The 12,997-nt window shown below is 39.0% G+C and overlaps 1 protein-coding gene across 3 annotated transcripts in view; it reads right to left on the reverse strand.

Moving 5' to 3' along the window:
- LOC122055945 (probable serine/threonine protein kinase IRE) overlaps nucleotides 1-12,997 on the reverse strand; it is a 39,618-nt gene that overhangs the window by 8,821 nt on the left and 17,800 nt on the right. For all 3 annotated transcript variants that reach the window (XM_042617644.1, XM_042617643.1, XM_042617645.1), the window contains exons 9-10: nucleotides 9,204-9,411; nucleotides 9,028-9,113 (exon numbers count right to left, since the gene is read on the reverse strand). In XM_042617644.1, coding sequence (XP_042473578.1) covers nucleotides 9,028-9,113; nucleotides 9,204-9,411 — 294 coding nt within the window. The remainder of the gene's footprint in view (nucleotides 1-9,027; nucleotides 9,114-9,203; nucleotides 9,412-12,997) is intronic.

The following is a 12,997-nucleotide window of genomic DNA, read 5'->3' on the forward strand; positions in this document are numbered from 1 at the left end:
ATGGTATTATGCATGTGAATGGAAGATTATGTACTTGTAATACTGGTTCGGGATGTGCTGAGTCGTTAGACTCACTAGATTTGAATGGTTGTTGGTGAGGAGGATACTGAGGCAGGAGGCTTTGACACTTGAATGGATCAGGACCTAGGCAGTGCACTCCCAAAGACCTTCCGTTTTCGCATAAAACCAAAGATAATAAAATTTGAGGGGATGGTTTTTAATAAAGATGGTTTGAGGGTTTAAATTCTGGAATTTTGAATGTTGATTGCTACTTAATTTATTTTAGTGTAGTTCATGACTCAAGTAACATTTAAAGGTTTCATTGGCATTGTTTGTTTTAAAGTTTTTAATAATGAGTTTTCTAATTTCAGTGAATAGAAGTTTTTGGTGAACAGTACTGCGTGAACTATAGCTTTCGGGGAAAAAAACATTTAGTATCATTAGTTAAATTTAGTATAGGGTCGTTTTAGTTGGTATCAGAGCGGTTGTTCTGGTAAGGGATGTACCTACTGTCGAGTGTGAGAAGCCCAAGAATTCAAGCCTTAAAGTCTGTAACTTTAGATAAAATTTATTAAGAATTTAATTGCTATGCCATTTGTCAATATATATATATATATATATATATATATATATATATATATATATATGAATAAATGCATGCGGTTTATTTTCTTGTTTTGGATTGAGAACAGAGATGCCTCCCTGACGGTACGAAAGGAGGAATAGGGGGAATAGAGAGGAGGGGTATGGGGAGGCACCACCGTCGATGATATTGAAGATTGAGTGCTTCAGACACCTCCTCCACCCCCACCCCCTAGTACTCGTATGCTAGAAGGTATGGTGCAATTGTTGGAGTAGCACACTAAAACTTCTCGTAGGGTTCGACCAGAAGCAGTTTATGAGCGCTTTAAGAGGATGGACCCTAAAGATTTCTCTAGCACTACAGATCTATTTGTGGCTGAGGGATGGATCAGATCGTTAGAGGTAATATTCAAGTTTATGGACATGGAAGATGCAGGCAAGGTGCGTTGCACCACCTATTTACTGAAGGATAATGCCTCTTTGTGGTGGGAAAGGGCACAGAAGTCAATTGACTTGAACACCTTGACTTGGGAGGGGTTCAAGAAGATATTCTATGAGAAGTACTTCACAGCCGATGTGCTGTCAAGGGTGAAGAGGGAGTTCATAAGTCTCCGATAGGGAGACTTAATTGTTGTGGAGTATGTCCGGAAGTTTGACAGGGGTGTCACTTTGTGCCTCTAATTGCAAATGATGTTGAGGAAAAACTGAGGCACTTTTTTTGGACGGTTTGTGGCCTACTATTTACAGCGATGTGTTGATGGCGGACCCGACTGAGTACTCTTCTGCTATTACCAGAGCCTTCCGGGAAGAGCAAGCCCTGAAGGATATCAATTTTGAGATGCAGAGAAAGAGACAATATCGACAACAGCAAATAAGAAATCGTTTGTAGGATCACCGAGGTTACAAGGGCCCCAAAGGCCTCAAGGACAACAGAAGCAGCAGCCTTCGAGGCCAGTTGCCCCGAAGGTAGGTGACAAACCCTTGTGTAAGGAGTGCAACCATCATCACTTTGGCAAGTGCATGTGGGGATCAGGTAAGTGCTTTAAGTGCGACGAGGAAGGGCATCAATCTTATGGTTGCCTGAAGCTAAAGCAGCCAATGACCGATAGGGCTTATGTGATGCATGCCTAACAGGCTGAGCCAGACACCACACTCATCACAGATATTATAGTTGATTCGATAAAGTTTTAATCGTTAAATTTATTGAGATGCTAAGTCCAAATGCTAGAATTATTGCTAAGGTAGGAGTTCAGAATTTATGGATAATTAAAAGATTTTTTAAAAAAAATTGATGCCTAAACCATAGGAGTTAAAAATTTTGTGGTAGATTTTGAGAGACTTGGACTTGATGTGATGTTTCTGTTGACACATGCAAGATTTATATTGCAGGGTAGCCACTTATGCTTATTGGATTTTGGAGCTACGCACTTGTTTATATCTGAATCATTTGTGAATCGTTTAGCAATCATCCCTGAGCATGTGGAAGGGGGATGTAGAGTGACAATCCTTTTAGGGGAAGAGATGTTATCTACCAGTTGGGTTAGAAACATAGAGCTCAGGCTGCAGGAGAACACTATTCGGGCAGATCTTATTGTGTTGCCAATGCCTAAGTTCGATATTATATTGGGCATGGATTGGTTGACATTAAATGAAGCTTTGATTGATTTCCAGCAAAGGTCAGTGTTAGTCAAACCGATCAGTGGGAAGTCATTTATTTTTGAGGCAGTGAAGAGCAGGTAGGTGTCGTATGTCATTTCTTATGTTCGTATGAGGAAACTTTTGCATAGAGACTGTCAAGGATTTCTAGCCAGCATCATTTCAGTACCCGACATAGTCAATCAGCCTATAGAGGATGTGGAAGTGGTCAGGGAGTTCCCTGAGGTATTTCCTGACGATGTTGCTGGTATCCCACCTGACAGAGAAGTAGAATTTTCTATAGAATCGTTACCGGGTACAGTACCCATTTCGAAGGCACTATATCGTCTAGCACCTACCGAGATGAAAGAATTGAAGGACCAGATTAAAGAGTTGCTAAATAAGAGATTTATTCGTCCTAGTTATTCTCCATAGGGCGTGCCAGTGTTATTCGTGAAGAAGGACAGAAGACTGAGACTCTGTATTGATTATCAAGAGTTGAACATGATGACCATAAAGAATAAGTACCTATTGCCAAGGATCAAGGATCTCTTCGATCAGTTATAGGGAGCTTCGATATTTTTGAAGATAGATCTTCATTCGGGGTACCATCAATTAAAGGTGAGGGAAGCAGATGTTCACAAGACAACCTTCAGAACTCGTTATAGGTATTATGAGTTTTTGGCAGTGTCGTTCGAGTTGACGAATGCCCCAGTGATCTTCATGGATCTCATGAATCACGTATTTCAGCCATACTTGGATCGGTTCATCATCATATTCATAGATGACATCCTGATCTACTCTAAGAGCAGAGATGAGCACAGACAACACTTGAGGACCGCATTGCAAGTACTTCAGGATCAGAAACTATATGCTAAGTACAACATGTGCGAATTTTGGATGGAGAAGGTAGCATTCTTAAGCCACATTATTTCGAGTGAAGGAGTAGCAGTTGACTCATCTAAGGTGGAGGCCGTGAAAGAGTGGTTAGTACCGAGAAGTCCAACCGAGATACGCAGTTTCTTAGGCTTGATGGGCCATTATCAAAAATTTATTAAGGACTTTTCGTCTATTACAGTGCCCTTGATAGCCTTGACGAAAAAGAATGCCAAGTTCGTATGGGGAGCTAACTATCGAGAGAGTTTTGAGGAGCTGAAGCAGGCACTTACTACCGCACCAATTCTAGCGATGCCATCTGGGAAAGGGGACTATGTGTTGTACATTGATGCTTTTAAACTCGGATTGGGTGTCGTTTTGATGTAGCACGATCGAGTTATTGCTTATGCGTCTAGATAGTTAAAGGTTCATGAGAAGAATTATCCGACGAACGATTTGGACTTAGCAGCAGTTGTTTTTGCCTTGAAAATTTGGAGACATTACTTGTACGGTGAGAATTGCAAAGTCTTTACCGATCACAAGAGTCTCAAGTACCTCTTCACCCAGGAGGAACTGAACATGAGGAAGGTTAGAGCTTGTGAAGGACTATGACTATGAAATTAGCTACCACCAGAGGAAGGCTAGTGTCGTTGCAGACGCCTTGAGTAGGAAGACGTCATAGCTCATCTGTCGATGCAGAAACCTCTTCAAACAGAGATTCAGAGGTTCGATCTAGAGATTTATACTAAGGGCAACACTCCTAGATTATCCACTTTGACGATACAGTCTACCTTAAGAGACAGCATTCGTATCGGGCAGTCGACAGACGAACAGTTGAGGAAGTGGAGACAAAGGGATGAATCTAAGGGTCGTATGTTGTATTCTGTAGAGGATGGAATAGCTAAATACAAAGGCTGACTTTGGGTTCCTAATATTAACTCTCTTAGGATTGAGATTATGACAGAGGCATATATTTCTCCATATTCTATACATCCGGAGAGTACAAAGATATATAAAGACTTGCAACTACTCTATTGGTGGCCAGGTATAAAGCAAGATATTATGCGTTTTGTATTTGAATACCTAAATTGTCAACTGGTAAAGGTAGAGCATTAGAGAACAGCAGGGATGCTGAGACCATTTTCTATTCCTGAGTGGAAATGGGAGAACATTACGATGGACTTTGTTGTGGGATTGCTGAGGACAATAAAAGGCTTTAATGCTATTTGAGTGATCATTGATTGACTCACTAAATCAGCACACTTTTTGCGAGTCAAGACGACTTTTACCATAACATAGTATGTAGAGCTGTACATTCAGGATTCCAGTATCGATAGTGTCTGATAGAGATCCAAGGTTTACGTTCTCCTTCTGGAAGAGTCTGCAATCTGCTATGGGGACTAAGTTGTTGTTCAGTATAGCGCTTCATCCTCAGACAGATGGCCAGTCTGAGAGAGTGATACAGATTCTAGAGGACTTGTTGCGGGCTTGTGTGATCGATTTTCAAGGAAGCTGGGAACCAAAGTTAGCTTTAGTAGAGTTTACCTATAACAATAGTTATCAGACATCTATAGGTATAACTCCTTATGAGGCACCTTATGGAAGAAAGTATAGGTCGCCTATTCATTGGGATGAGGTCGGAGAAAGAACTGAGATCTGCCCAGAGATTGTGCGGCATATCGCATACTTAGTAGTCAAAATCCGGGATAGGATGAGGCTGCTAAGAGCCAACAGAAGAGTTATGCTGACAAGAGAAGAAGAAAGCTCGAGTTTGCCGTTGGAGACCATGTGTTTGTGAAAGTAGCACCCATGAAGGGGGTTATGAGATTTGGCAAGAAGGGCAAGCTTAGGCCAAGATTCATTGAGCCCTTTGAGATCTTGGATAGAGTGGGAGCATTGGCATATCAAGTTGCTTTACAGCCTAATCTTGTGAGAGTACACAATGTGTTCCACGTATCTATGCTTTGCAAGTACATGTTGAATCCTTCATACGTGCTAAACTTTGAGCCACTATAGCTTACATCAAACCTATCTTACGAGGAGAGGCCTACACAGATTTTAAGCACACAAGAGAGGAAGTTGTGGAACAAAGTAATAAAGATGGTCAAGGTCAAATGGGCGAATCAATCCTAGGAGGAAACCACTTGGGAGACTGAGACTGACTTGAGAAGTCGCTATCTAGAGTTATTTAGTAAGCTTTAATTTCGAGGACAAAATTTCATTTAAGGGGGAGGAATTGTAGCATCCGAAATCCAGTTTATTTCAAACCAATAGTTATTTTACTCTAGAAATCAAATTTCGGTAAAATAGGAGACCTCTTGTAAAGTACACCAAAATTTTGAATTTTCTTTTTATTTTACTTAAATTGGGCCTAAAAAACTAAGTTTAATATAGATTAGTGGGCCAAATTAATCCCTACACATAAATACCCAAATCCGAAGTCTTAAAAAGGGGGAGAGGAGGCCAACCTAGGATTGGGGAGAATGGGCAGTGGCCGCTGCATGAATCAAAAAAAAGGAGGAAGAGAATCATAAGATTGGTAGGAGGAAAGGGAAGGGAACTCATTCCCCGATTGTGCTACGACCCTTTGTGCCGATATTTGGTTTTGACCGTTGTTAACACAAAGGCACGTCCTAAACCCTTCTTTTTCCCCATTCAATTTATAGTATTTGTGCTTACTGAATTCTTTCATGAAAATACGTAGAAGCATGCCTCATTAGATGACATTGTGGTTTCTTGAAGTTCCTGAAGTTTTTCCTTTAGATTTTGTTGTTCTTGTCGAGTATTGTTTCTGGAAAAATGCAGGGGATGTTGCTGTGTTTTGGGATTCTTTAGGATGAAGTCCAAGAGGTTTAAAGAGGGCTGGGACACGAGACTTAATTCTAGTGGGGACGGAGTCGAGTCACAAGGCAGAGTTTGTTTCGAGAAGGGAGGATCGGTGTCTCTAAGGCACAGTTTTTGGGTTTGTCCTTGCAGGCTAGGGTTTATGTGGGGTTGTGGTCTGATCATGTTTTGGGGCGAGTCGAGGGCTGGAGTTAGAGTAGTGTTGGTCGAGTCGAGAGGCTAGGACAATGGGTTTGTGGGATTTAAGAATTATAAAAAAGAGTCGATGCGACCAGAGGTAGTGAGGAAAATCCGTCGAAACGGGGGCGGCGAACTCACAAGAGCGAATGGGATCCGTCGAAAATGGGAACGGTGAACTTACAAGAGGGAAGGGATCCGTCAAAAACGAGGGCGGTGAACTCACGAGAGGAAAGGAATCCATTGAAAACGGGGACGGTAAACTCACTATAAGTTGGCATGAGGGATTTGGCGATAACTGGGCCAATAAACTCTGCCAGCTCGATAATATACTTTGTAGACGGATCCATCAGAGAGAGGATGTCACTTTCGATGAAGGTACTACACCACTATGCTTATGCTAAGTTGAGGAGAGGTCTATGATGACATCAAGTTATTTTAAAGGTTTAGATTAAGGTGATTGTCATTGAATTTAAGTTAAATGAACCTGTTGTCATTGAATTTAAGTTATATATATTATTATGGTATTATGCATGTGAATGGAAGATTATGTACTTGTAATACTGGTTTGGGATGTACTGAGTCATTAGACTCACTAGATTTGAATGGTTGCAGGTGAGAAGGATACTAAGGCAGAAGGCTCTGACAGTTGAATGGATTCGGACCTAGGCAGTGCACTCCCGAAGACCTTTCATTTCCGCATAAAACCAAAGATAATAAAATTTGAGGGGAGGGTTTTTAATAAAGATTGTTTAAGGGTTTAAATTCTAGAATTTTGAATGTTGATTTTGCATGCTTAATTTATTTTGGTGTAGTTCGTGACTCGAGTAGCATTTAAAGGTTTCATTGGCGTAATTCGTTTAAAATTTTTAATAATGAGTTTTCCAATTTTGATGAATAGAAATTTTTGGTGAACAATACTGTGTGAACATTAGCTTTCGGGGGAAAAAAAATTTAGTGCCATTAGTTAAATTTAGTATAGGGTTGTTTCACTTCCGAAGCTGCGGAGTGGAGGCAAAATCTGTAGTGAGGAAATATGAAGATATAGAGGGCTTGACTATCAAGAGATGACAAATATGATGGTGTGGATAAATTTAAAGAGGGGAGGTGATTGAGTTTGGCAACGGCCTCTTTCCATATTAGATTTATTTCCTAAGAGCATCCGCATTGGTGTGAACGTTAATATATGTCACCTCTTCGAAAAGCATAGGACCCACACGCCACATACCCATTATATTATATCTCTCTTTTATTAACACACACCCACATTAATTTTAACATTAACACCCATTAATTGTAGATCCACGGTCCACTTATTTATCTTTATTCTTATTTTACATTAAATAAATAAACATATTTTCAATTTTATTCTTGCTCATTAACTGTGTTCAAAGAATTGAACGTTGGCGTGTGTGTGGGTGGGTGCAATAACACCCACCCACATTGGTTGTAACACCATTTGGGTGTTATAACACCTAAACATTAACACCAATGTGGGTGCTCTAAGACCCTAGCGTGAGAAAAGAAGCTTTCCACATAGAAATTGACAAACTTAGTATCATATTTATGATGTTATGAAGGAAAAATTACATGATAGATATAATACTTGTGATAAAATTCCAAACCTATGGTAACTCTTATAAAGTAGCAAGCAACATGGTTGAAGTATATTGTTTCAGTAAATTATGAAACTCAAAACTAAATAACAAATATAAATTTCTTTTGTCACCTATGCTAATTGACACTTGTAAAGCTTTTCCTATTTGGTTTATCTAATAGTGGTAATGAACATCAAATGGTGTAGATATGCAACACCCCTTGGTATGGTGTGACACAAATTAAAATAAGTTCAAGTAATGTTTGTAATTTTTAAATTTTTCTATAAAAATTATTATAGAAAAAATGTAGGACTAAATCTTATAATAATTCATTTCAATAAACATTCAAGTGAAAATGAAAATTTTAATTCAATTGCTAACATAGTTTTGCTAAATAAGAATATCTAAGTGAGAGAGGATTAAAGTAGTAAAACCTATTTAAATTCATCATGAAATTTTATCTAACATACTTGACATATTCTTATACTATCGGTTGTTGGGTCCTCGGAAGCTACTAGACAGAGGCTAACAAATTGGTTTTCTCAAGATGGTGGGGTGGCTAGGGTGTAGACTTCTTTGGGCATCCTAGCCCTAAGAAGCCATGGGCCAGAATAATATGGAAGACATACCTACATCCGAGCCATGTGGTTACCTTATGGATGCTGGCACAGAGGTGTTTTCCGACTAGAGACTAGCTGGATCACGAGGATCGGCATTGCATTTTCTAAAGACATGTGCTGGAGATATAAGAGCACGTATTCTTTGGATTAGAGACTAGCTGCATATGCGATCGAAGATGCCTACCTATCAGAGAACGATGAGTCTTCGAGAGACATTGCCGTGGGAGTAGGGTATTGACAATGGCTCATCATCTAGTCTTGTCATCTGTTATTCATTATGTATGGAGATCTAGAAATTGTAGTTTCTTTGGTGAGGGGCTATTAGACATTGAGAGGATTTTCAAGAGTGTGCAAATTCATGTATACCCATCCTTGGGTGTTTACTCTGATTTGATACTTTGTCATACATGCGTAACACAGAGATCCGTTCTTGTACTCCTGGTTCATGCTATTCAAATTTTTTACTTATGCAAAAAAAATATTGGCACGGTTAATAAACCTAACACAACCTATTGGCAATCATATCATAATCTTGGGATTATATCCACAACATTCTTACAATATTAACCTAGTAAACCTAACACAGCCTATTGTCAATCATACCATAATCTTATAAATTTCTCTTTAACCTAAAAGGCACATCATACAACCCCTAGAACTTTTTGTTGGAAATTCTGAAGTCCACAATTGCATACCTGTGGATGTTCTGCATTGAATGGAGGAATACCTACTAGAAGTTCAAAAAGAATGACACCCATTGACCACCAATCTGCAGTTGGGCCTGCAATCCATACATGACAATTATGATGCATAAGTTGGTATCTAGTCAAGAGCAATAAGCAGAAACAATGATAAGTTTAACGTGACAAACCATGCTGCATCCCTAGAAGTATCTCTGGTGCTAAATAATCAGGAGTTCCAACAGCTGATTGTTTTTGTCTTTGCTCCCGCTTTAATGCCCTTTGTTCTGCTGGCATTGATTCATTATTTTCTAAGAGGACAGATCCACTTACATCTGGACCTGATAAATCATCAGTGCTGTTGATAAGGCCAACCTTAGAAAGCCCAAAATCAGTCAACTGCATGAGAAAGAGACAGTATGAGTTCACGCAGAATGCTATTGTAACACAGTTGATACATAGTAATAGATCAGAAGCAAGTGTTAGTTATAAATACTTCACAAGTCTTAGCAACACAGTTAAACAGCAAAAGGAAAGCAAAGTTAAAAATAAGGAAAAGGTAAAGGATCTGAAATTGTCCAAAGGACATTAATCTTAGTAGCACATGATACATAGAGTTCATGGACCATTCAACCTGTCTAAGTCCAGTTTGTTTTTGGCCTCACCTCATATACACACGGCCCTATTGTGATCTTTATCCTCAAGACCATCCATTAAGTTCAATATTAGACACATAGCACAAAATGTTACCTGATTTTTTCATTAAATCAAATATCAAACAATGTATTTAGTAAAAGTAACACTCATATATTCAAATTCAAGAAATATGCAGGCACCATACAATAAAGTTTATTAGGGTAACAAAAGCCCAATTTGGGATATGTTCTAGTTCTGACCCTCAGCTTTCATATTCAAGTTCAGCAGGAAAATTGAATATTGGATTATTATCATTGGTTTTAAGTTTTTAGTTATGATAGATGTAGGATTTCTAATATTGTATACGATTTGCTTTGATTGTTATCTGTAGGCCAGAACAAGAGCCTGACCACCCAAGTTTGATGTTGCATGATGATTGGTAAATTGTCCTCTACAACTATGGAACCATTTTTCCACTTTTGAATATCATAGGCTGAATTTAACCAAGGTTTTAAAAGTGTATATAAACTCTTGAACCACTGAATAATGTGCATGTGGATGCGTATGCAGTCATAATATTCTAAAGCAAACATCAGGTATATTGATTATAATGTAGAGTAACATGACGTTACAAAAAGTAAAAGTTCTCAACTCCTAGCTACTAAGGATCCACACGGTGCATACTACTCCACTATGAACGCACTCCTCGAAAATAATCCGGAGGCAGAGAAGCCTCGCACAAGCTCACAACAAGAAAATGCAACAAAAAATACAAACTAGGTTACACAAGAAATTGAAAACGATTACAACTATAAACCTTGATTTGCTTGCTCTTTTCTTGCTTGGAATAGCCTCTTGTAGACTCAGAAATGCAACAACACTTCACTCTGAATCATCCAAGAACTGGCGTTGAAAAACTCCTCGAAACCCCACCTTTAAAGCCATTGGGTCGGGACTGATTTTTACCTATCAGTCGTCTGATCTTATCCATCAGTCTCTGACCATTGAACGACCTCTGATGCTTCTAAAACCTGTCTGGTTTTGCACAAGTTGAAGATCAGTCAACTAATGAAAACATCAATTGACTGATCACAGCAGTCGAATGGAGCACGCAAGTCCCACTCACTTCTGTGCTCTTCAATTCGACATCAGTCGACTAATGTCCCACATTAGTCGACTAATGTCCCACATCAATCAATTGATCTTATCAATCAAACAAAACAAGTGCATTAGTCGACTAATGTCCCACATCAGTCAATTGATCTCATCAATCAAACAGAACAAGCGAGTCTCACTTGCTTTTGTTCTCTTTCTAAGGTTATCAGTTGATTGATTTTACCCATCAGTTTACTGATTCCATCAGTTGAGTCTAGCAACTGAATCGACTTGCTTCTGTTTGGTTGCTAAAGCCATCAGTTGACTGATCAAACTTATCAGTCGACTGATATCTGACTTAAACAAACATAGATCTCTGAACGAGCTTCATTTTGCAATAAAAATCGCCTCATTCTGATATCCGAATAAAAAATTATGCCCTTCGAAAGTTTGCTATATCGAAACTTCCTCATTGCATACCAACTCCATGTTAGACTTCCGACCGCCAAGTGTCCGATGAATTTTTGACCCACTTGGACTTTTCAGTTTGCCTAGCCCCACTAGGATTTTTTCACCAAGCGTTCAGTCCACCTTTGACCTAATTGGACTTTTCCATTGCCTAGCCCTGCTAAGACTTCCATCGCCTAGTTCCCAACTAGGTCTTCAACCTCCTAGCCCCGTTAGGACTTTCATCGCCTAGTTCCCAACTATGCCTTCAATGGCCTAGCCTCGCTAGGACTTCCATCGCCTAGTTCTCAACTAGGTTTTCAAACTCCTCGCCCCGCTAGGACTTCCATCGCCTAATTCCCAACTAGGTCTTCAACCGCCTAGCCCCGCTAGGACTTGCACTGCTTAGTTCCCAACTAGATCTTCCACTGCCTAGCCCTGCTAGGACTTCCTGTTGTCTAACCTCCAATTAAGACTTCCCAGACAAGTATTCAGTCCTCCCTTGACCTACTTGACTTCTCTCTCACCTATTGTCAAACATCGAAACTTAAGCTCGAGTCAATCTGAACTTAGCCAACCTGGTCAACCTTGACCCCAGAATGATTGCACCAATAGTAAGTAGCCACTATAGGCCATTTTTTGTACTCTTGAACTATGATATGATATTTTTTCTTATAAAATAAAAATGCCTTCTCGAGTCTTAAAATTTCAATCCCCATGTAGATCCTACTTAAAATAAACCCAACGACATATCTCATATCCTCTATCTTTTTTAAGTTGTTTAGCTGCTCCGCTTTTGTGCATATCCATAACTAACACTAGGGAAAACTAATCCTAGAGATATTAAGTGTATTTTCTTAGGGTATTCTTCTCATAAAAAAGGGTACAAATATTATTCTCTAATTACAAGAAATTTCTATAACTCCATAAATGTTACATTTTTTGAACATCAACCAAATTACCAAAATTTAACATTTAGGAGAGGATAGTTTCACACAAGAAATGTCGGAACCTCCAAATGCTTTGACTCACTTATAGAAATGTCGGAACCTCCAAATGCTTCTTTCCCACATTTCCTCTTCCAAACAAAATCTCAAGTCTCACTAGTCTTCATTTCCTTGACACTAATCAATTTGAAAACAACAATGACCTTATCACCTATTCTAGTAGGAAAAAACTAAAGGAAGATAGAGCACCAAGCACTCCTTGAGCAAATCCAAGAATTGGAACTAGACTCAAGATTAAAAGATCCCACAAGGTAACTCCAATCCTGAGTCTTTTAAAGATGATCATCTTCTTATTGAAAAATGAAAGGATGTTAGAGAATACACAAAACATCCGATCTATAACTTTGTTTCATTTCAGGGGCTATATAATAAGTACAAGAGTTTTGCGGCAAGTTTGGATCAAACACAAGTTCTTAAATCAATACAAGAATCTCTCACAATATCGAAATGAAAAGTTGCGGTTGAAGAAGAAATCTTAGCAATAGGAAGAAAGGAACATGGAAGATCAGTGAGCTGCCACCTGCAAAGCATCTTGTTGGCTACAAATGGTCTTTGCAATTAAATACAAAGAAGATGGAATGTTGGTTAATTCAAGTCTCGATTCGTTGAAAAAGGATTCACCAATCTTATGGAATCAATTACAAAAAAAATTTCTCTTGTAGCCAAATTAAACACAATCGAGTTCTTCTATCTTTGATCACAAATATAGATTAGCCACTTCATCAATTAGATGTCAAGAACATTTTCCTCAACAGAGACTTGGCAAAAGAAGTTAACATGAGCATCCCTCCTGGATTAAA

The sequence above is a fragment of the Zingiber officinale genome, chromosome 3B, assembly GCF_018446385.1.
Source record: "Zingiber officinale cultivar Zhangliang chromosome 3B, Zo_v1.1, whole genome shotgun sequence".
Taxonomy (NCBI): Eukaryota; Viridiplantae; Streptophyta; class Magnoliopsida; order Zingiberales; family Zingiberaceae; genus Zingiber; species Zingiber officinale.